Below are 23,124 nucleotides of genomic sequence, written 5' to 3'. Positions count from 1 at the left end.
TTCATATAATAGGACAGTTGTGATCCAGTTGTATTTGAAACTGTTTATTGCCATCACCATCCAAATAATAAATAATAACTGTCTGAGGCACTTAGCAGCTTTCTTTTTCTTTTGAGATGCTAATATTAAAATAATTGACTCTGCTCCCAGAACTGCATGTTCTCTTTTCATTAGTATTATAAAACAAAACACACAATTCTTCACAATTCTAACTTTCCCTGAAAAGAAACACTGCTAACTTTAACTCATTTTTGTCTGAGTTCCCTTTCCTCACAATGATCTGTCCTGAAAAGTAGAATTAACGACAAGAGCAACAACAATGATCCACATTCCAATGTTTTTAGAACATTTTTAGTATCTGTGCATATGTGCATACATGAATGCCCTTGGTTTTTCAAGATTAGCTAGGGCTTTGTATGACTGAGTTGCTCTGCCTAGGCAGCACAACAGTCTTACTCCACAGAATCATCTGTAGATTTACTAAAGGAGAAGGGTATCAGAACAGTTCCTCCCAGGTATCACTAGCTGTAAAGTGCAGGAGTGGCCAGTGAATGAAGGAAGGGCATATGTGCAACTCTTGGCTACATCCAAACTTAACTAACTTAGAGACGAAAGTCACAACAGATGATAGTAATGGTAATGGGTTGGTTTTACTTTTGCATTTTTTTTCAGTGCTTTTCAACTCATTTCCTTCTTTCACACACAGCAGCTGTCTGGTCGGGTCTCAGTGCTCAGGGTCTCCAGTCTCCCATATGATACAGTGGAGAGTCATCTCTTGCAGAAACATGAGTGGGAGAGAAAGATAAGATCTTCCCTGTATTTTTCCACTTGCAGAAAAGTCTCCCTCATGCAGCATCAGGTTGAATTCATGCAAGTCATGGCAGTTGTCTGAGGATTTTTTCCCAGTTCTGGAACAACAGCTGGGTAATTGTGTGGTTCCAATATGGTATCAAGGAAAAGTACACTGCAGGGGTGCTGTGAATTCTAAGTTTATACTGGTTGTTCAGGTAGATACACCTGCACATTCATGGTTTTAATCATTAAAAAGAGTCATTAAAAATACCCATAATTTTAAAACTTTCATTTTTTACAGGCTGTGGTTAGGTGGAAAAAAAAAGTCAAAACCAAAATGATCTCATAAAGCACTTTGAGAACTAAACATGAAAACTGTAGTACAGGAGACAGGGAATATTGCCTGCAAACTAGCCCAGAGAGGATTGCATTAGCTGAGGTCACACTATCAGTCTGGTGAAGATAATGACGTGAAGGCAGACAGATGTTAGCTTCCTGATCTATAGCACACTCCTAAAAGTCAGCACTCAAAACTGTATCATTCCTCAGTCTTTCTCTTGGCACATTTAGCAGCCACTGCATACCAGAACCTCTCCTCTGGGTACCATAGCATAAAGTTGTGAATGTGACCAGATGTATCTTGAAAAGTGCCCATGCTGTTGGCCATCATGTGACAACATAGTACTTACAAGATACATGACTATAGTTATAGTTTAGATATAATGGGGGGACTTACCCCCCATTAAGTTAAATTAGATAGGTTCTGTCTCACTTGGAGAGATACATTAACACAGGTGGCCCCAGTGTCATGCATGACAAACAGCTGGCCCTGCAGAGAGCATGGTCAGGGTTTTGAGTCTTCACCCTGAAGTTCCATATAGCATCCTGCTCCTTTGCTCTCATCTTCATGGATTACAGCCTGCGTCAACAAGTTTCTGCAGCAAAATTGGCTTCAACACTCAGCATGGTGCCAAACAAGGTGCCTTACATGGGCAACTTGATAGAGTCATGGATTGTGCAGCCTAGCTTAAGGCAGGGCAACTGCTAAAAGTGTCTTGCCTACCCCTAAAAGGCTTGTGGAATTCGTATTGTGCATGCAGATACCAGTATGGAAAATCCTAACTGAAAACACTGGGAGTTAGAGGTGCAGGGTGGGAATCTTACTCTTGTAATACTGCCTAGTTTTCCTGCAATGCAGTTCAGCTATAGCTTTTCGAAGGCCAAATTTACTCCTTCTATAAAAACTCGTACTATTTGAGTGATTACTACGCAGACAAATTTGGTGCTAGATTGTGTTTTCGATGGTGATATGTTTATTCCCTTTTCTCCACATAGCTACAAGCAGTGGAATTAACAGGCAAGTAAAGTGTATCAGATACAAAGCAGAGGAAACAAAAGTCAAGAGGAAAGGAGTGGCCTTATAATCAAAGCACAGGGTTAGGAGTGAGGAAACTTCAATTCTTGAGGCTTCCTGAATAAAGTCACTTTGCCTTGCTGGGCCACAGGGGGATAGTCTTAATCACTCTGAACAGCACCTTCCTGCACTTACCCTTCTGAGACTCACACATTTGACTGACTTTACTCCTCCTAATAAGGGTGAGTTAACTCTTATCAACTGGATGAGGCGCTGTTTGGCCAAGGTCATAGTTTCTGTGGTGTAAACTAGCTGTGTTTCCATACTGAAATTAAATGATTGAATCTAGTCATTTAATTCAAGGACACTTGTTCCTGCAGTCTTCTCCATGTGGAAGATGAGTGTGAGAAAGAATACCCCTTAGAAATTGTGTGTAGGCCATATGACTCAGGGGGAAGGTTGGGTTGTGGAAGAAAGATCTCTCTTCAGATTAAGTGGGTGTACTTTTCTGGCAGGGGAACATGCTTTGGCACGTGAGCAAGGTGCCTACCGTTCCAGGCAAACACGAATCTGCAGTTTGCAACAGGCCACAGGGACTTTGGGTGGAAGTTGCAGTAGAAATTTTAATCATTTTAAAGTAACTGCAATCTTGATATTGCAAACAGAGGCAAATTCATGAACTTTAGGGAAAAAAATCTCCAATTCTTCATTTCAAATTCAAGATTTTCATCTCATTAGGGCCACACAGATGATTACGGGTCTGGGGCACCTCTCTTATGAGGAGAGACTGTGGGAACTGGGCCTGCTTAGTCTAAAGAAAACTGAGAGGGGATCTCATTAATGCACATAAATATCTCAAAGGTGGGTGCCAGGAGGCTGGTGCCCAGTGACAGGACAAGGAGAAATAGCCATCAACTAAAGCACAAGAGCTTTCACCTCAACATGAGGAAGAACTTCTTTACACTGAGGATGGCAGAGCACTGAACAGGCAGACAAGGGGGGTTGTGGAGTCTCCCTCGTTGGAGACATTCAAAACCCACCTGGATATATTCCTGTGTAACCTGCTCTAGGTAGCCCTACCTTGCGGAGGGGTCGGATTGGATGATCTACAGAGGTCTCTTTCAACCCTAATGATTATAAAGTCATTTGAAAGTAACCGCAGTCTTGTTATACTAAACACAGGCAAATTCATGAACTTTAGTGGACAAAATAACCCTGTTCTTCCTTTATCATGGCAAAGAACCACGTGCAGCATGGAAAGCACATTTAGGATGTGGCAAATGGGGCTTTCAAAAACCGAGCACAGAAGGTGACACCGTGACGCACACTGTACCCACGCGTGTGTCCCTGCCTGCGCCTCCGTCCCCGTAGGTCACCACCCTGGGAGTGGTGCGCACGCCGGGAGGTAACAGGTGACCAAGCTCTCCGAAGCACCCTGAAAGACGAGGCCAGGGTTAGGGAGAGGCAGCGCGCCCGCTTCCCCTTCCCCAGACACGCTCTGTGGGGGGAGACCTCCACCCAAAACCCTAGCAAAACAAACACACAAGTTCCCTAACGCCTCACCCCGCCCCGGGCACCGCCGCCCGATGGGCCTCACACAGACCCCCGGTCTCGTCCTGCGCATGCGCCGCCGGCCGCAACCACTGGCGGGGGGGAAGCGGTGGAGGAGGTGGAGAGAGGGAGAGCGGGTGGACGAGCGGGCGCTGTTGCGCCTGCGCGGGTGGTTCCCGGGTAGCCCGGGCCGGGGAGGCGAGCGGAGCCGAGCGGTGGGTGGCCGCCCCCGTGCGCGCGCGAGCCCGGTAGCGCGTCTGGCGGGCGGTGCGTGGTGCTGCGGCGGGGCATGGTGAGCAAGGGGCCGGTGCTGCGCCTGTTGACCGCCATCAACCGCAGGAGGATGAAGCTGCTCATGGGGCTCGCCTTCATCGCCTATGTCGCTTGTGAGTGAAGCACCGGGGGTTGGGGACGGGTATGGCCCCGCCATTCACTGTCCACTGGCCGGGTACCCTCGGCTCCCCGAGCCCTCCGCCGCTCGCGGGGAAGAGGAGGAGGAGATTGTGGTGGTTCCCCGTTGAGTTGCCCGGTTGCGAGCCGCCGCAGCGTGGCTGCTCTGACCCCGGAGGGGTAGGGAGCTCCCCGCGCCCCGGGCTGCCGGCTCCCTTCCTCCCGCCGCCTCCCCGCACTGCTGAAACTTTCCCGAGTGCGGCGGGCAGCCGGCTAGGCCGTGGCTGAGGGCGCCCGGGACAGCCGGGTCGGCCGGGCACCCTGCCAGGCATCTTTCCCCTGCCCCGGCCCGATGGCTTCTGAGGGGAAGACCTACATCCCCCTCCTGCCCCCTCGGCGGCCGTTGCGGGAAGCGTTGGCTTTCGCGTTGCGGGAGGCCTCCTCCGGCTTCCCCTCTGTGTCCCACGGGAAGGGGCGGCCGGGAACCCCCCCGCGCCGTGCGGCAGGCAGCCGGCCTTCGGGCCGAGCCCCGGGCGGTGAGGCCGGGGGGAGCGGTGTCAGCGAGACGTGGCTCAAGGAGTCAGTGTTTCCGCAGCCGCTCCCCAGAGCACGCGTAGCCCGCGTTAATCGTAACCAGGTAGCTGCGTGAGGTGAGCCGGCGTGGAAGTTTTCCAGGGCAGGCCTCATGTGTGGTTATTGCAAAGAAAAAAAGATATCCTTCGGTGTCCTTTGGGGGCTAAATAAATGGTGGTTTATTTTGTTTATTAGCTTAGCACGTAGCTGGAGACTTAAGAGGCTGAAGAGAGGCACAAAGGTGTTTGTGAAGAGTAACCACTGACAGGGATGTTTATGACTTCAATTATTAGGTATGAGTCAGATGGAGTCTAGGATTTATAATGCCATTCTGTCACCTCTCTTCCCTTCCTTGTCCAGGTTTTTCTGTTACATTTTTTCGTATTTAGTTTATGTGAGCCTGTCTTAGTTTTAGGCTTGGATAGATTTTATGTAGATGACACATCATGAGGAAGGATCTTAGATGCTTTGTCAGCTTAGCTAGGGACAAGTGATTCTCTTGATGCTTCACAACACATATAGGTGAGCTAGCTTTGGTGATGGGTGCGTGCATCAGATTTAGGATCCTCCCTTTGCATTTGGGAGGTACAGCTGAAGTAATTGGCAGAATGGGTGGTGTTTCCTACCCCACAAACACAACATAGGAATTCCTTTTACTACCGTATGTTACTGCTTTTGCAGAACCTCATTACTAGGTACTGCTGTTGTCATTGAAGTTCTATGCCAGCTCTGACTCTTAGGACAATTTGTCCGGGTGACTTCAGGTTCCGTGTGTACTGAAGCAGGTACACCTTAATGCATGTTCTTATTTTGAAAGATTTTGCTGTTTTGCAAAAAATAATACTTAATTTTGAAAATGAAGTTAACAGGCTGCTGTGGAAATACGGGAATTGAGTGGCAGTTGACATGGTCATTAGAACCTGGCTATTAGACTCTGGACAGTAGTTGATGCTTGCTTTCTGAGTAAAAGTTAGCCAAAAGGCCTTGGGTGATATGGTTTAGAGCGAGGTGTCCCTGCTCATGGCAGGGGGGTTGGAACTTGATGATCTTAAGGTCCTTTCCAACCCTAACTATTCTATGATTCTATGAAGAAAGGAAAAAAAAAAGCCATGTGATTTTTGTTGTTTGGGCAGTAAGTCATAGAAGTCTTCTCACTGCTTGTTCCTGGTTGTTCTTTGGGATTCAGAAAAAAAAAATGGAGGAGAGGGGCTGCAGAGCAATGTGGCAAAAAAGTAGCTTGAAAAGGGAATATGTTGGTGTCTGATATGAGGTTTTTGCAAATCTAATGTGTCAGATTGCTGTGGTTTTCAATCTTTTGACTAGTGGGCAAAAGTAATGGAATCATTAGTTATGGCTCTGGCATCTTCAATAAGGTATGCTAGCAGATGCTGATAATAGATTCTAGAGAGACTCGTTTTTGTTTTCTGTGGAAGAGATTATGATCTGTCCCCCTATCCTAAAAGTGTACTCCTTGCAATATTACTGAATCATCACTGTGCTCTGGTTGCAGTCAGATAATGCCAGACTAAAATAGCACAGCATCTGAGAAAACTGAGCTGCTGGTGTAGGTGTATGTGCTGGCACTTCTTACATTCCTTCTATCTCAAATACTCTCCAAGTGACTAAGTGTTTTTAGGCTGTGCGCCTTCTTTCCTTGAATTTCCATTCAGTGTTAGTGCAGGGGGAATTGGGTTTGGAGCACATTATGTTGCAGGGAATGAAATAGTGCAAGTACATTACTTTTTTATGAACTAGAAGACAGGACTTTTTTGATAGTGCCATTTTGTCAGATTGTCTGTGAAACCCTGAGAGAATGTTTAGGGAGTGTCTTTCTAGAAAAAGTGGTTTATTTCATAAAAAGCTTCTGCCTTTGAATACAAATTTGTTACAAATGTGCCTAAAGAATCCCTCTGTGAGAGTCTGCAAACTAAAGGAAGAGCTTTAAGTCAGTTGAAAGGCTCTCAGCTGTCTTGCTCTTAGGACTCCTTGAGTGGCTCTCTTGGTAGTTTCACAGTGCAAGGTGTTAAATGGCCAGGCTGGTTTAAGTATCCCTGCTTCACATCCCCCATTTCCCACCAGCATCCAGCACGTACAAAGACTTAAATTTCTGTGATATGTAAAGGAACTGATGTGGACTAAGGTTGTAATTTAGGTGTCGTGGTTTAACCGCCTGGGAATCCCGGGTGCTGTAGGCTTGACAGAACCAGACAAGTTCTACAGTAAGGGAATGATCAGCATCAGCTTTGTTCCCAGCCCGAAAGTCAAAACACAGCACTGCACCAGCTACCAAGAAAGAGAAAAATGACTGCTACTGCTGAACCCAGGACATTAGGTTATAACCATTTGACAGTGTGGGCATTCAAGAAGCTGTTTTGGTGCAACTGAGGAGGTGGTGCAGTGATGAAATGGTCAGCTGCGAGTGCTGTTGGCAACACTGCTGTCATGTGCTTTGCAGGTCTACAGTGTTAGTCTCTCACCTAAGGAGTCTTGTTGACTTGGGTTAAAGTAGCATCCTGACATGAGGTGCACAGTCAGGTTCATGGTAAAGATACTTAGAACTCTTTTTATGGATTTGCTGGTTTCTCTAGTGGGAGTAAGAAGGATCCTTACTTTATATCTGGGTTTGAGATAAAGTAATATTCCTTATTTCTTTAAGTATTATTATTAATAATAATATTTACTTAATTATTAAGTAAAAAAAATTATTCACTTGAAACTGTGTACTATGCATAGTTTGTGTATATAAAAATAAAACTCAAAATGAGCATTTCTGTGCAGGAGGGAGTTAAAAGCTGTTGTAACTTTAGCAGTTGCTCCCTGGCAAAATTGAAGTGAACAGAGTTTATCTGTAAGCCCTGAGTGAAAGGGGTGATTTTGTTCCCGGTCACCCAAATCAATGAGTCTAGAAATAATGCAGCTAGCAAACTGTCCGAATTGCTCTGAATATAGTGTGGTAGAATGCTACTTTATTTTATTCTTCTCAGAATGAGCTTGGTTGATTAACTTGCATTGCTGTATCCTTCTGTGGACATTACATGGCTGTACTGTGCCACCTATACTGGGAAGCCCTGGCCAAAGGTTGAATTTTTGTTGCACTTTTTAAAGGGACAGAGTCTTCTGCCAAAGATTTTTTGTCTGATTTAACCACCAGCAAGATACTGCAGGAGTGCTAGTGCTATAAAAAGGAGGTGGGGGTTATGTGGAGGTGGATTGAAACAAATCCTTTCAGTCATGGGCTGCACTTGCATCATCTGGAAGCTGTTGTGAAACCACAGCTTAAGAATGTGAGGTGATTATAAATACAAGGGAAGTAGATTTAATTGAATTTTGTTGTCTGTAGTGAGGAATGTGGAGGTATCGTAACAGCAATCAATTAAATAGATATTGTTAAAAAAATCAGTGTCACTGCAGTATGAGTAACATAGATGCAGGCTGAAAGTTTTCTTTTTAAAAGCCCACCTGTTTGTGGGTTGGTATAATAGATGCCTTAAACTCATTCCCTTTGAAGATTTAAATGTTTATTCAGCTTTATATGGATATACTGAGATGCTTCAGTGCAGCTGTCATTGTAGAATCAGGACTTTAATGAAGTTGGAAATAACATTGTAGAATCTTGTAGCTGGGATTTAAAAACCAGAGCTCATCAATCGGCATAGTTTGCTTTAATCTTGATGCTATTGTAAATAGTCTACTGATGTCCTGGTATAACAAGGGAGTTGTATGCTCTTAATGAAAAGAAAGAGCTAGTAAAGTAGAACAGTTCTCTTCACTCATATGTAGATCCCAGCATTGAACCATTGAGTGGTTTTGGTTTGAAAGGACCTTATGATCAACTAGTTCAGCTCATCTGCTACGAGCAGGGATACCCTCTACTAGATGAGGTTGCTCAAAGCTCTGTCCAGTCTGGCCTTGAAACACTGCCAGGGATGGAACATTTAGCACTTGTCTGGGCAACCTGTTCCAGTGTTTCTCTGCCCTCACAGTAAAGAACTTCTTCCTTATATCTAACCTGAACTTCCCCTGTTTAAGTTTTAACCCATTACCCCTTGTCCTATCAGTGCAGTCCCTGATGAGGAGTCCCTCCTGAGCATCCTTGTAGGCCCCCTTCAGATACTGGAAGGCTGCTATGAGGTCTCCACACAGCCTTCTCCAAGCTGAACAGCTGCGATTTTCTCAGCCTTTGTATGGGAGGTGCTCCATTCCCCTGATCATTCTTGTGGCGTCCTCTGGACTTGATCCAACAGCTCCATGTCCTTTTTATGTTGAGGACACCAGAACTGTACACAGTATTCCAAGTTGGGGTTTCATGAGAGCAGTGTGGAGGGGCAGGATCACCTCCTTTGACCTGCTGGTCATGCTTCTTTTGATGCAGCCCAGGATACGGTTGGCTTTCTGGGCTGCAAACACACACTGAAGCCAGCTCTTGTTCAGTTTCTCATCAAGCAACACCCCCAAGTCCTTCTCCACAGGGCTGCTCTGAATCTCTTCTCTGACCAACCTGTAGCTCTGTCTGGGATTTTCCCAACCCAGGTATAGGACCTTGCACTTGTCATGGTTAAACTTTATGAGGTTGGCATCAGCCCACCTTACAAGTGTGTCAAGGTCCCTCTGGATGGCATCTCTTCCCTCCATGATGTTGACAGCACCGCTCAGCTTGATGTCATTGGCAAACTTGCTGAGGGCGCACTCAATCCTACTGTCCACGTATCCATTTGACAAAGATTTTGAACAAGATCGGTCCCAAGACTGACCCATTAGGGACACTGCTTTTCACTGGCCTCCACAATGACATGGAGCCATTGACTGCAACTATGTGTGGTCAGCCATCCAGCCAATTTTTTGTCCCCTGGGAGGTCTGTCCATCAAGTACATGTGTCTCCAGTTTAGAGACAAGGATGTAATGTGGGACAGTGTCAAACACTTTGCACAAGTCCAGGTAGATGATGTCAGCTGCTCTTCCTCTATCCATCAGTTCTGTAGTCCCATCATAGAAGGCCACCAAATTAGTAAGGCAGGATTTGCCCTTAGTGAAGCCATGCTGGCTGTCACCAATCACCTCATTTTTCATAGTTCTCTGGAAGTATGTCAGTAGTCTTTTTCCTTTTCCAAGGCAAGAAAGAAGGAATAATAGGGTGTTGTCACGAGATCTGGGATTAAGACCTTGGCTCCTTGTTATGATAAACTGCAGCACAGCTACTGAAACAACTTAAAATGTCAAAATAATGTGAGGGAAATACATCCTGCAGTGTACTGGCTTGACTTATCCTAGCATTATTGGTTTCCATGGCTTTTATCCTTTTGTGTTACAAGGTTAGCCATTTGTTTTTGTTAAATTTCCATCAGGTAGGAACAATGTAACGCGTTCTTCTCTGAATGTGTAGCTGTGAGTAAGCTTTTCAGTTTGAATCTTACCAGCCCCTTGCATGTTGATTGTCTTGCATGTGCTCGAAGGCTAAATGCTACTTAAAGTTGTGTTCTGATAAGCTTTTACTTTCACTTTTCATAATAGAAAAATAAATACAAATTTGGTCCTGCCCTACTGATTCAGGCTAGCTGTCTGAAAGCTATTAAGCACTGTTGTGGAGGATACCAGAAATCTTTCTTCTGCAGTTTTTTTTCCAACTTGACAGAAGGATTGACTGACCATGGGAGAGTTAGAAGTGGTCTGATGTGACATCAGGCTTGCCTGCTTTTTGTGTCAGCATGCCATGGATTCTCCACAAAAAAAAAAAAAAAAAAACCAAACCAAAAACATTTGCTTGCTGGCTTCATGTCCTGCAGAGCTGCCTTTCATCTGTGTGTTTATGCAAATAGGTTTGCTGTCTTCAACAGCTTCCAGTTCTCTGCTTGTCAGACTTCCAACTTGCCAAAGCTTTGTAGCTTATGAAAATTTGTTCAGGATTCATTTGAGTTTGTCAGGGATAGATGGACTCCAGCTCTGCTTTGCTAGCCATTTCCACCCTTACAGTTCCCAGCTTATCTCCATTTAATATTTGTCTTTGGTACTTGTCTTTAATATTTTATATCCACTTGGTATTTGTATTCTCTGTTGCATGTGCAGGAGCTGGTGCTGTCATCATTCTACTCAAGCACAAAAAGACTCTTAGATCATCTTTCCCCTCTGTTTTTACAAAGTGGGAAATGCTTCTCCATCATTTCTATTGTTATTGCTTTTCTGTAAAAAAAGTGTTAAACTAACTCTACTGAAGTAGGGTTTTTGTTTTGTTTGTAGTAATTAACAGTTGGAGTGCATTACTTGTATGTGGCGAAATAGGATGAATAGAGAAAAATGGATGAGTAGTGGTAAAGGATAATGTGCTAAAGGTATGAGATGTGAAGGAGTAGAAACACTGAACAGAGAACTGGAAAAAAACACTTAACAGTAGATTTGGAAAAATTCGCCATTTGGGAAATGAAGAACAGATTTCAGTCATGAAGTGATGATGCTGTCTGAAATTTTAGAATAAGTATTCATGATTAGCTTCCCATCCAGTATGAAGCTCCATTAACTCTTGTAAAGAAAGAAAATTTGCATAATGTTATATCTTGCAGCTGTAGGAGTGTATCAGCTTGCCAAAGCTTGTCTTCCTTCTTCAGAGAAAGTACAAAAGCATCCTGATAACTATACTGCCTCTGCTTTGCTAGGTGATGACTAGATGAGGGTATGACATAAGAGTGATGTTCTCCAAGTTTAAGAGAGAGCATCTTCCCCTTCAGAAAACCATGTATCCTGGTATCTAGGGTACTTTCCATGTAGGAAAAGCTACAGTTCCTATCTGTTGTTTTTGATTTGGAGCAGGAACTTTACTTTTGAAGACATCAGTTCAGGAAATACAACAGAAAGAACTGCTTGCCATACAGAAATCTATATAGACATAGCAAAGGAGTAGATTATTTTTTTTAATATTCAAATTATTGTACATTCACAAGAGGCGTAATCATAAGCTTCACCCAGGAAGGTGACAGTCTGTAATGTAAAGTTATGATTAGCAGTTGTATGTTTTTATCTCCACTAATATTGTAACATGCTGCCATCAGTGTAATAATTTTCTAAAGCAAATTAACAAATTACTGGAAGTACAGATAGGATAGGATACAATTGGGTTTTTTTAATTATCATGGAATCTAGACTATAAAATGCAGTTTGAAATGCATTGGCCAAGTCATAGAATGGATTGGATTTTAAGGGACCTTTAATGATCATCTAGTTCCAGTGCCCTGCCATGGACAGGGACATCTTTCACTAGATGAGGTTGTTCCTTGAACACTCCCAGGGATGGGGCATCCACAACTTCTCTGGGCAACCTGTGCCATGTCTCACCACCCTCATAGTAAACAATTCCTTTCTTGTATCTAATTTAAGTCTGCTGTCTTTCAACATCGTTACTCCTTGTGCTATCCCTACAGGCCGTGGTAAAAAGTTTCTCGTTCTTATAAACCCCCTTTAAGTACTGAAAGGCTCCAATAAGGCCTCCTTAGAGCCTTGTGTTTTCCAGGCTGAACAACCCCAACTCTCTCAGCCTGTCTCTGTAGCAGAGATGATCCAGCCGTCAGACCATCTTTGTGGCCCCCCTTTGGACTCCAACAGGTCCATGTTCCTGTCCTGCGTTCCTCAGAGCTGAGCACGGTACTGCAGGTAGGGTCTCACAAGAGCGGAGCGGTGGAATCGCCTCCCTTGGTCAGGTGGCCATGCTTCTGTTGATACAGCCCAGGCTGTGGTTGGCTTTCTAGGATATAAACTCGCATTGCCACTTTGTGTTTAATTTTGACTCCACCAGTATCTCCAGGTTCTTCTCTGCAGGGTGCCCTCACTCCATTTGTAACCTAGTCTGTATTGATATGATTGCCCTGATCCAGGTGCAGAATCTTGTACTTGGCCTTGTTGAACTTCGTATTTGCCCACTCAGCTCAGTATCATCTGCAAACTTATTGAGGGTGTACTTAATCCCACTGGGACATTAATAAACATACTGAACAGTACCAGTTATCGTACAGACCCCTGAGGGGTGCCACTTATGACTGATATGCCGTTGGACATTGAACCACTGACTGCAACTCTTTGCATGCAGCCACTCAGCCAATTCCTTACCCAATTTAGCAACAAGGATGTTGTTTGGGAAACAATAGCTTCTTAAAGAAAACTGTTTGTTTGTTTTTTTTTCCTTTAGATTAATTTCAGATCTGATTGAGATCTGCAAATCAAATTAAGACTTTAATGCATCTGTAGTAGTAATAAGCATTTGAGTTCCCTTCGCCTACTTTCCTTTTGTCAAGTTTTCCTCTGGAGACAAAAAGCTTATTTCTACCAGGAGATTGAAGCTGCTGAGTGACAGTGGAGAGTCAGATTTAAGGAAAAAGCTCCGTTTTAAATGATATTGCATCTCTCTGAAATAGGAAGTTTGGCTGAAGCAATTCACTTTGGACATTCAGAGCTTACAATTTTGCTCTAGAAATTCAGGTTACAACTGCATTTCAGTTCATGCTGTTTCTGTTGATAGTAAGCTCTGTTTGAAATGAGTATCATTTTGTATTCTTTTTATTCTTATGATCAGTGGAGTAAGGAGGGTGATACAAGGAAAAAATACTGTCTTTTCAGCTATATCTACTTAAATAAAAGCTTGTATAAAAATTTCTTCAACCAACTGTCTTGAAAATGGAAACAACAAAGCCATTGGGAAAGAAAATTAGTTTAAAAGATATTGCATTGATTTTTGGTACAGTTGTATTTCGATGGGCATCATGAGCTCTCTTTTTAAAAAAAACGTTTTAAAATGTGTGTGATGCTGAAACTAATACTGTCACTAATAATTTCAGATCATGACTGTTTGTTACTGTCGCTGCCATAAAGTCTGTGTCTTAATGTCATTTAAAGAAACCTAGAGAAAAAGACTTCTCCTTTGAGATTCTCGTGTTTTGTTTTTTGTTTTTTTTTCCCCTCTGCCTTCAGAATGTGATAGTGTTATTTTTCTGGTTCCCCAGCCTGTTGTGAGTTACTTAATTAGAGCATGCAAGGTTCTCAGAGTAGTAATCTGTGTTTTATAGAAAACTCTGCAGTAAGTATTATCACAGATTACAGACTCAAAAGACATCCAGGTAAAAACGTACATCCTGTCTTTATATTCTGAAGAATAACCCTTGCTTGCTATTAAGTGCAGCTGGTCAGAGCTAAAGGTCTGGCTATGATAGATAGGAAAGTGTCCATTTAATAGTGCATCCTCAACAGCAAACTGCTTGGGATTTCTGTTGTACCTTTTTGAGTATGACTTAATAGATTGGGGGTCAGTGTTTGGGTTCTTTTTTTAGACTTCATGTAGGCAGGGTTGACTGGTGTCCAAAAGATAACTCTTGGGATATTACTTTTCTGAAAACAGCCTATCACTGTGCTGCTCTGCATCCAGCATTATCTCAGAAAGGGTCTTCTCTAGAAAAACTGAACAGACCTTTCTGTTTCTAGGAATAGAAATGTATTCATTAGAAAGAAATCCATTCATCACCTGGCTGTGACTGACTGGCTCTTGTTTAAGGATGTTTTGAGAAGTCTTGGAAGTCTTCAACAATTCTGCTATAAGGTTGTGCTTGCCAAATAGTTACAGCTTTATCTCTCAGAGGCTGGAGGGAAAAGAAAACAAGCAATAAACCAAACAAAAAAGAGGATTGGGGTTTTCTGAAAACCATGGGTGATTAATGTTAGTTTGCAAAATGTAAATACCTCTTTAATAACAATACTTTGATTAAGCTTTAAGAAATAAGTCTCCTCTTCTAAAAGTACAGCTCTTTATCACTTCATCCAAGGCATGTCATTCTTCTCTGGAAGCTGTCACTTTAAAGTGTAACATCTGTGGGAGTGATTGTCTCTGGTGTATCTTCACTGTACTTGCAATTAATCCTTGCAAAAATGCTACAATAAAAATGATTGCTCCCATTATTTTATGGAAGGGATGCAGAGGGAAAAATACAACCCAGAACAGAGTCAAAGTAGGACTATACCTTTTCCTACAGGTCATTAAACCAGGCTTTCATGTGTCTTGAAACAACCCAGATAATTCCGATATCTAATGGCAACTTACCACTGCCTTAATCAGTCACTGGTAAGGTTTATAAATAGTCTTTGAGAGAATAAAGAGAACCTCTGTTTCTTCTCTCTTGTTAGGTGAGTGTCTTAATCGTTTGGTTACAGGTCATGCTTCTGCCTCTCTAGTCCCAATAAATCATGGGTTCTTCCCTTGCAGTAGATGGCAGGAAGACTCTGCCCAGGAATGCTCTCTAGTTGAATGAATAGAAAGTTCTTCATGGATTATGTACTGTGTGTGGCCATGGAAGATGAGGGTGTTAAATCTCTACTGTTTGAGAATTGGCATAGGGCTGTTCTGGATGAATACCTCTTGCTTACAAGATTTGGCTTCAGAGTTGGGTTTTTTTTTAAATTGTATTTATTTTTTTTGTTTTGTTTGAGACTGGCTTTTGCAGTAAGGTGCTCAGTTATGTTAGTGTTTGCTCAAACTGGGTCTATGAGGCGTTCGATGCTTTTAAAACCTGGGTTTATGTATAGTGCCTGATCATTGACCTTGCTGGTATGGAAGCTTTATTTAACCATTTACATCTGCAGCTTTTGGTGCCTGAACTTGGTGCCTGTGAGGGTTTTCAGGTCGGATTTAGGCTTGTAATTCTCACCGTTCTGCTTGTGGATTTGGGCCCACTTGCTTTAATGTGTTTTCATTATTCTTGTCACAGTGGCCTTGGCATAACCTTTAGGGCAAGGAAGTGACAAATGAAGGAAATCCTCTTTAAGCCATAGAGTCATCATACTGCTGGTTCTGCAGCTGTGTAAGCCCATTATATAAACAATTGTGATGTGCATTTAGGGAAAAAAAAAAAAACAAAAACAAAGCAAACCAACAAAAATTTAATTACACCTCGCCTTAGGGCAAGGTGCAAAACCTTGCCTCATCCCTTCAACCTTGACATAAGCTGTATGTGAACACAAAGTAATATTAAAGATCCTACTTAGCATTGTACATTAGGAATCCTTTGTGAGAGCAGTATGTTCAAGAGAGTTTCTGCAGCATCTCTGCCTGTGAGAGAGACTTCAGGGTTCTTAGATCCCTCCATGTGGTATTTCCTATGTACTTCATTTTGCAGTTTCATTCTTTTTTTGCAATGGCACAAAAATATGCTTCCTGGAAGCTTAATGGAAGGTCATTTACTCCCGTAGAACTGGAATATCAAGCACAGTGTTTCCGGAAGTACACAGATGCCTTTCTGACCTCCCCTTCTCTGCTGTGAATGCTAGGCACACACAATTAACATGGTTTATTTAGGAAGCCAGTTTCTTATATGCAATGTAGCTACACTGTCTTTGCAACAGAACTGTCTGGATGGTATTTGTGGTGCAGCTGGCAGCCCATTTTTCATCAATTCCTGTTTCACCACCTAAGCCCAGATGTTTCCTGCACTGTATAACCAATACACTGCTATTTGTAGGAGTTTCTGCAGCCCTGGAAAATAACTGTTTGTAAGGATAGCTGAGTAATGTTTAACTTGAGAATTCTGTACCTGTAGTTGCCAGATGGTCATCATTGCCTGGAAAAAAAATAAAATATTTCCATTAATGTTATCAGAAATAATTCTAATATCCTGCCCAGAGGGTAAATAACTTGAATTCAGTTCAGTGCTCAACACTGTATCCTTTCTTCCTAAAGAATTTACTTTATTTAACATAAAATCTACAGTGTTCTTTAAATTCAGTTGGATTTTATTTATCATCTGTTCTAACATAAAGCTTCCTTATCTTGTCCCGGAAGATCACAGAAGTTTTATGATACACCCACAAATACCACAGTGCCCTCCTGCAGTTTGTTTAATAGTCTGTCATATGTTCATTTAAATTACTCTTTGAATAACTCGGTAGTTAAAGACAGTTCAGTAGCTTTGCCATCCCCGAGAGAGTGGGACAGTGACTGCATTACTGCATCATCGCTTGTCTTCCCTTGGTATGTTTCCTTTCTTGTCTTGCCTGGGAGGTGGCAGTGGCTTTAGCAGCATTTTTTTGTTCTCTTGTTTCTGCAACACCTTGTCTGTCTGCTTGAGATCAATAGTAATCATAAAAGGGTATGTGCAAAGCCTAAGTCTAGGCACAATACTTCGTTAGCTGCAACTTGAGACCTGAAGTACAGCTTACAAAAACTGAGAACACTTCAGAATTTTTCTATATGTATGGTAGTACTGTGTATAAGCTACTTATCCTCCTTAAGACTCATGGTATTTTGGATCCTTATATTGGGCCTTATCTCTTAAAAAGCAATTACAGAATGTTTTTTCTGGAGATATTTAGGGTATATTTCCTGTTATCAGTTACTGTTGCAGATGTAACTTTTTTAACTGTTCCATATTAACCTTGTTCGTCTTCACAGTCTGAAGTTGTTGACTCTGTAGTGTAGCCTCATTTGTCTTATTTTTCCACTTTAAACCATGTTCTGTTTCCTAGTTGAAAGTTAAAAGGAAATCAGTGTTCTGATGGTCTGTGTAATCACTTAACTCCTGAACAGTTTGAAAGGTTGTTTTTTTTCTAGTAGAAAATTACAGAGTCAGAGAATACCAGATTGGAAGGGACCTCAAGGATCATCTGTTCCAACTTTTCCAGGCAAAGTATGACCTAGACTAGATGTTCTAGCACCCATGTAGACACTTTTAAGATTCAGCTGAACGGATCTTATAAGTATCCAGAATTGGGCAGATGAAGTTTTTTATGAATCACACATAAACCAATGATACGTTTGCTGCTTAAAATTTTATACTGTAGTCTTCCTTAACCTTCTTTTTCTATGCAAGCAGTTTAATAAGTGAGTTTGTCTGTCTTAGTGAGTGAGGCATTTGGTTATATTGCTTAGGTACCTTTTGTGTCTGCATCATAATATATGCATATTTAGAGAGAGAATGCATATGCACACAAACCTTTGCTACATTTAGGGCAGGACTCTTGTGGCACTTCTTGAGACTGGTTCAGCTATTGCCTGTAGCGTGCAGTCATTTACTCTTGTCAGTCTGTAGTTTCCAGCTTGTGTAGTTCAGGCCCATGGGACTCTCTTCTTGCTCTTACATTTTTGGGTTTGCTTTTGTGGTTTTTTTTTTTTTTTTTGGTTTTTTTTTTTTTTTCAATAGCCCTAATAAACAAGTTCAAAGTTCTGGTTTGTTTCATCTGTGTGCAATGGCAAATTATATTTCAGAGGAGTCTTGTGTGTTTTGTGTATGTAATATACTGTGGGGATAACGTTCAGAGAAGTGTATCTACTGTTTTACTGTGGTCAGATAATTCCAGGTGTGTGTGCTAGAATAGTCTAGTTCTTTTTTTATTTAATTATTCTATGTTCCTATGATTTTGTAATCTTATATAATTTCACCAGAATTCTTCCTATAGTCTTAAACTGTGTTCTAGTCACTTCGTGTCTGTACATATATATCTAACTTGCTTAGATAATTTGTGATTAGCATACTTAATATTGTTTTAAATTCCTTCTAATGATGATAGAAAAAAATGACCTCATGTACTGTTTTATGATATTCTAATGTTGTTTCTCTTCTTATTTCCAGCTGTATGGGGAAACTTTGTTAATATGAGGTAATGTATATCACTTTTGTACTGTATTTCCATGTCTGAAAAAACCCCCTCAAACAACTAAGTTACCTTTCCCATCAATATGTATCACTGTATATCAAATAGGGAAAACAGAACATCTCACAGTGTTGTTTGGATGGTTGCTAAGCAGCTGATACCATTTTTAAAATACAAGGAGTTCAGTCTCAAAAAGGGCTTGTATATCTGCTGCAAATATTGACCAGGATCTTACTCGCACTTCAGCATCTGTGTTTCTTTACGCAAATTCATCTTCTGATGTTTTGATTTCTCAGAGAAGGTGGTTGGCATAGCTGGGCCACATAGGTTTGGATTCTGCTTTTCCTCGGTACAGATCTGGCCATGTCTCAGTGACAATACAGGCTTAAATATTAAGCAGCAGCAGATTCTCCACTGCTTGTCATAACTGTGTTTCTGTATCTAGATTTAGAAATGTGGTTTTGAGGGTTTTTCCTGCTCCACAGTTAATTGGGAAAGAATCTGATAGTTTAAGTGTTAAAAAGCAAAAAATATTCTGAACTGTCCCCTAGAATTTTGCCTTTAGAAATAGAACATATGGATGCAAACCATGCAGATTTTCCGAGCATTTCTTTTTGCATGTGAATGTTTGTCCTGTGGGAAAATTCATCAGGAAGGCACAACGAAAAAGAAAGTGAAGAGAAAATTGGGACAGTCTGTTCCCTACAACGAAGTCTTTGTGCGTAGAGGACAAAATATTTCATGATGTTGTTTTGCTGGTAAAAGGTTTTGCTAATGTGTTGTCATGCTTAGCAGCACAGAGTAAAGAAAGCTTGAAACAAAGTAAGAAAAAGAATGTGTTTTCTGTGAGTTCTGATTCACCCAGGACAGCTTACCCTGGAATCTGTTCCTGTCCCAAGCTGTCCACCTTACTCCTCTTGGAGTTTACCACCCTTGCTAGAGAGTGTATTCAGCTGTTAGACAAACAGCTGTTGAGCTGCTGCAGCTCACAGATGGAGGTATGATTTAGATTAAGTGTGTTACTGTGACCAGCAAGCTATGGCAGCTTAATGTCTGTTATGTGAGCAGCTGGGCACATCCAAAGGATGTATGAGAAACTCGGAGAGGACTTTGGGCAGCATGTTCATTCCCTCATAAGCTGTCCTTCCAAAACCTGCCATTAGCTGTATCTGATGTCTTGTTTGAGATGCTCTGTATAGAGCTATCAAGGGGGAAAACTTTTTTCTGGAAGTCTGATGTTGGTTCTAAGACAGTAAGATTGTTAGGAGGAAGAAAGTGCTTATGAAAAACTAGACTGCAGAGTGCCAGTCCTTAAATTCCCAAGATTTGTGAATAAACAATAGTAGGAACCATTTCTGAGGAGAGTTTTTAATATTCTGAGGGGTTTTCCAAATTCTTTTCTCATTTAACAGAGAGGAAAGTCTATGTATTCCACAGATTGTTCACATAGCTTCTTGTAAAGTTCTGTTACTTGGGAAAACCTTTTCAAAATTCACACAAATTATTTCACATTGTTTCCTTGTAGTATACCATATAACCTGGAGGGGTTTTGTTTTCCACTATTACAATCAATTACAATTTGTTTTGAAGAGATAGTTCAGGATCTGTATGTTTTAGTGTAGGAATTTACTGCACTCTACTGATACAACAAGGTGAATCTGTTCAATAAGGTTTTTGCCCCAGTAGTAGTCTGAACTGACTTTTTAGTAGGAGAGCTTTACAGAGGAATATGAAGGGAATCATTGCTCTAACTTCTACTAGTATGGCATATATATATATATCTGCTGAACAAAGGATCTTCTGTTTCCCTAGGTGTAATGACTTCAGATCCCAAGTAAAGGAACTCTGTTTTATTTGAAAGAGCTCCATTTTATGTTGGATACCCTTGAATCCTCTAGTATGCAAAAACATACTTCTGTAAGAGAAATAATTCCCCTTTCAGAAGTTTTATTTAAAAAAAAAGGCAAATTGAAGGAAAATTTTGTAGATTAGATGTAAGAGGCAAAATTTAAAAATATATATATTCTTCACTTTTAGAAGTTAAAGAATGAACAGAACTAATAGAGGTAATTTACACAATTAAGTGATAAATAAGACCATAGAGATTTGTGCAAAACACCAACTTCTTGAGACAGTGCTCTATTTTCACCTTCCTCCTTTGCTTCATTTCAAATGAGTAACATTTGTGTGAGAACTCAGTATTGCCCATCAGATGGTCACTTAGGACAAGTTTTAGGTTTTGGTTTGGGGTTTTTTTTTCTGTTTTTTCCCTTGGGTTTGGAAAAGCTCAAATTCAAAGCTAGCTACATATGCCCTTCTCTCTTTTTGATTGATACTACAGGTACAGTTGTGGCATTAAGGGAAAATGTTTTGTTAGCATACTTGTAGCATACAGTAAACAGAGACCCTCAAAGAGGCATGGTAGGCATTTGCATAGTAAAACTGCGCTCAGAAACATTTCTGCTGACCGCACTTTAGTGCAGTGATTAGACACTTTTCTACAGTTAATTTTCTCTGTTAAATGAGTGTCAATTTTATTACTCTTTCCTGTGGCTTTTGTTCAGCTTCTGCCAAACTTGGTGACAAGACCAGTTGATTTCAGTGGAAACTGGGACATCTGCTTTCATTTACTCTGTATGTCTTTGAAATAATACTAGCTGGGGATGTTCTGAAGATACTGTTTTAGCAGGAAAAGCATGATGCAAGTGCAGTGGAACAACTGTTGTTTAGGTGTGGATTATGTTTTTTCTTTTCTTGCCAACAGGTCTCTTCAAGAAAACGGGGATCAGAAGGTGGAAAGTAAAATAGAGGAGGTTAGTTTGCTAATAGTTGCAGTCTGTCTTGTTTTGAGGACCCCATTTCACTTATGTTTTTTAGTATTTAGTCCTATTTCATTATTCTCAATCCCACTAAAACCATTCAAAGCACTGGATTTGTGCCTGGTCACAAGTTTTTGAACTGTCCTTTCACAAAGGTGGAGTCTAACATAGATCTGTAAGGTTTTTTTTATGTTTTCCCCTCTAAATCTTTCTTGAAAGTAATAGCTCTACCATCTCATTTGATGCAGAGGTTGTGGCAGAGTTATCCTGAGAACTGCTTTTTGCTACAGAATGAAGGATATATGCAGGTTCTTCCCTCTGTCACCCTTACAAAATGTTAAGTGTATGTATGTTTCAGTAGAAATGAAAAACCTTCAAAAACTGCTTTGTTCTTAACTAATAAACAAAGGTAGTGGTGTCTGTAGTCCGGGATGGTGTGCAGTAGGAATGCTTTAAGCACAAGTCCCAGTTTCTGGAGTGAATATGTATTGAACACATTGGTGGTACTGTACTTCTGTACCCGTACCTCTGAATTTCCATTTCAGCCTCAGCTTGTTGTGAAATATCAAGAATGTGTACAACAGATCTTTCTCCAAATGTTTTTAGACTTCCAGTCTAATAACAGTGAAAGTAATAATTTAATGATACAAAAGTCTTTGAGGTCCATACAATTTCAAGTGGTAACTCTACGAGAGTGTATGGTGACAGAGTTTTAGTGAACTTAAAAACGAGTTCAGGGACTTGTTGAAATCTGACACAACTGTTAGAAATTTAGGTCCTCTGATAAAGTATCTGAAACTGATGCAAACTTCAGCGATTCTTTCCTTCAAAACAGTGAAAATGCAAATAGAAGTCTTGGTAGGTGAATTATGTTTTCTAACAGAATTTTCACTGTTTTTTTAAAGTTTTATAAATACCCTCAAATTATGACGTAAAACATTTCTTGGATTTTTTAACATGGTGTTTCTTTAAATTCACATACCACGTTCTGAGGGAATTGTAGCGCTTGCACTGGAGCTAATGCCTCTGTGTAGTCTTAGGTATGTGTTTCTACTGTCTATTTAAATAGTTGAGGTTTTACTGATTGTCCTATTGTGCTGTTGTTCAATATAGATTGCCTTTGACAGCCTCAGACAAGTCACTTGTGGCTTCACTTTGCCAAATAGAAATTATAACATTGGGTATTCTTATCACAGAGGCTGTGGTACTCAGCCTTGAAATGTTTTCAGTGGTATGGGATTTCAAATTGTAATGGGTGATACAGTTTTTGGTGAAAAAGGTTCAAGGATTTTCTGACATAAAGGATGCTTTAAGATGCAAGTTTCTTGGAGTATTTTCAATGAAACTCTTCGTAGGAGACTATTTACCATGATTTTTGCTCTAAAGTAACTTCCTATATGCACGTTTTGTGATATGAATCTAGTTCTTCAAAGATTAAAAGTTATTCCTTTATTTCAGGCTGTTGCACCTCTAAGGGAGAAAATCAAAGATCTAGAAAAAAGGTATGTCTTGCTAAATTTGGGAAGCAGTTGAAAAGCACAGTCTCTGCTCTGTAGTGGTCAATCCTGTAGTTGTAGGCTTGAGAAATGTTTTGTGTATACCCTGGGTACCCTTGAATTTTTATCATGTCTAGGTAAGGATGGGACCTTGGATGCTGTAAAACATTAATACGTTAAGGTGTTTAGGTTGTTTAATCCTTCTAAAGTAAACCAGAAGTGCTGGGTTTTTGTGAAATTCATATCACTTGGAGGAATTTGCTAGTTTGAGTCCAAGCTGATGAACAGATTAGTTGGAGCAGCACATGGTTTAGAAAGTCCAACACAGGTGTGTTCTAAAACGTATTGGTTTCAACTTTGAGACTGAAAATACATTTTCCCACATTTCCCACCCTTTTCATCAGTTACCATAGTTCAGCTAATGTACAGATCTGCTTCTGAATCTTTGTGCTTGTGTTTTGGATGAGCCTGACTGACTTGCTCCTCTCAGGATTTGTGAGTGAATATGTTACTGTAGATTAAACTAGATGATGCAATTGA

At 41.1% G+C, this 23,124-nt stretch overlaps 1 protein-coding gene across 1 annotated transcript in view; it reads left to right on the top strand.

The window, feature by feature from the left end:
• Positions 1 to 3,913: 3,913 nt before the first annotated feature.
• The window catches only part of UXS1 (UDP-glucuronate decarboxylase 1), a 60,399-nt gene continuing 41,188 nt past the window's right edge, over positions 3,914 to 23,124 (top strand). Inside the window, exons 1-4 of the mRNA XM_061377867.1 lie at positions 3,914 to 4,083; positions 18,248 to 18,275; positions 21,034 to 21,082; positions 22,547 to 22,590. Coding sequence (XP_061233851.1) covers positions 3,987 to 4,083; positions 18,248 to 18,275; positions 21,034 to 21,082; positions 22,547 to 22,590 — 218 coding nt within the window. The 5' untranslated portion in view covers positions 3,914 to 3,986. The remainder of the gene's footprint in view (positions 4,084 to 18,247; positions 18,276 to 21,033; positions 21,083 to 22,546; positions 22,591 to 23,124) is intronic.

Source organism: Neopsephotus bourkii, unplaced genomic scaffold (genome assembly GCF_033783945.1).
Source record: "Neopsephotus bourkii isolate Nb327-2 ecotype Australia unplaced genomic scaffold, CSIRO-AGI_Nbou_v1 NB_1760, whole genome shotgun sequence".
Lineage (NCBI taxonomy): Eukaryota > Metazoa > Chordata > Aves > Psittaciformes > Psittacidae > Neopsephotus > Neopsephotus bourkii.
The sequence above is the reverse complement of the archived record's forward strand: the minus strand, read 5'-3'. Positions and strand labels throughout refer to the sequence as shown.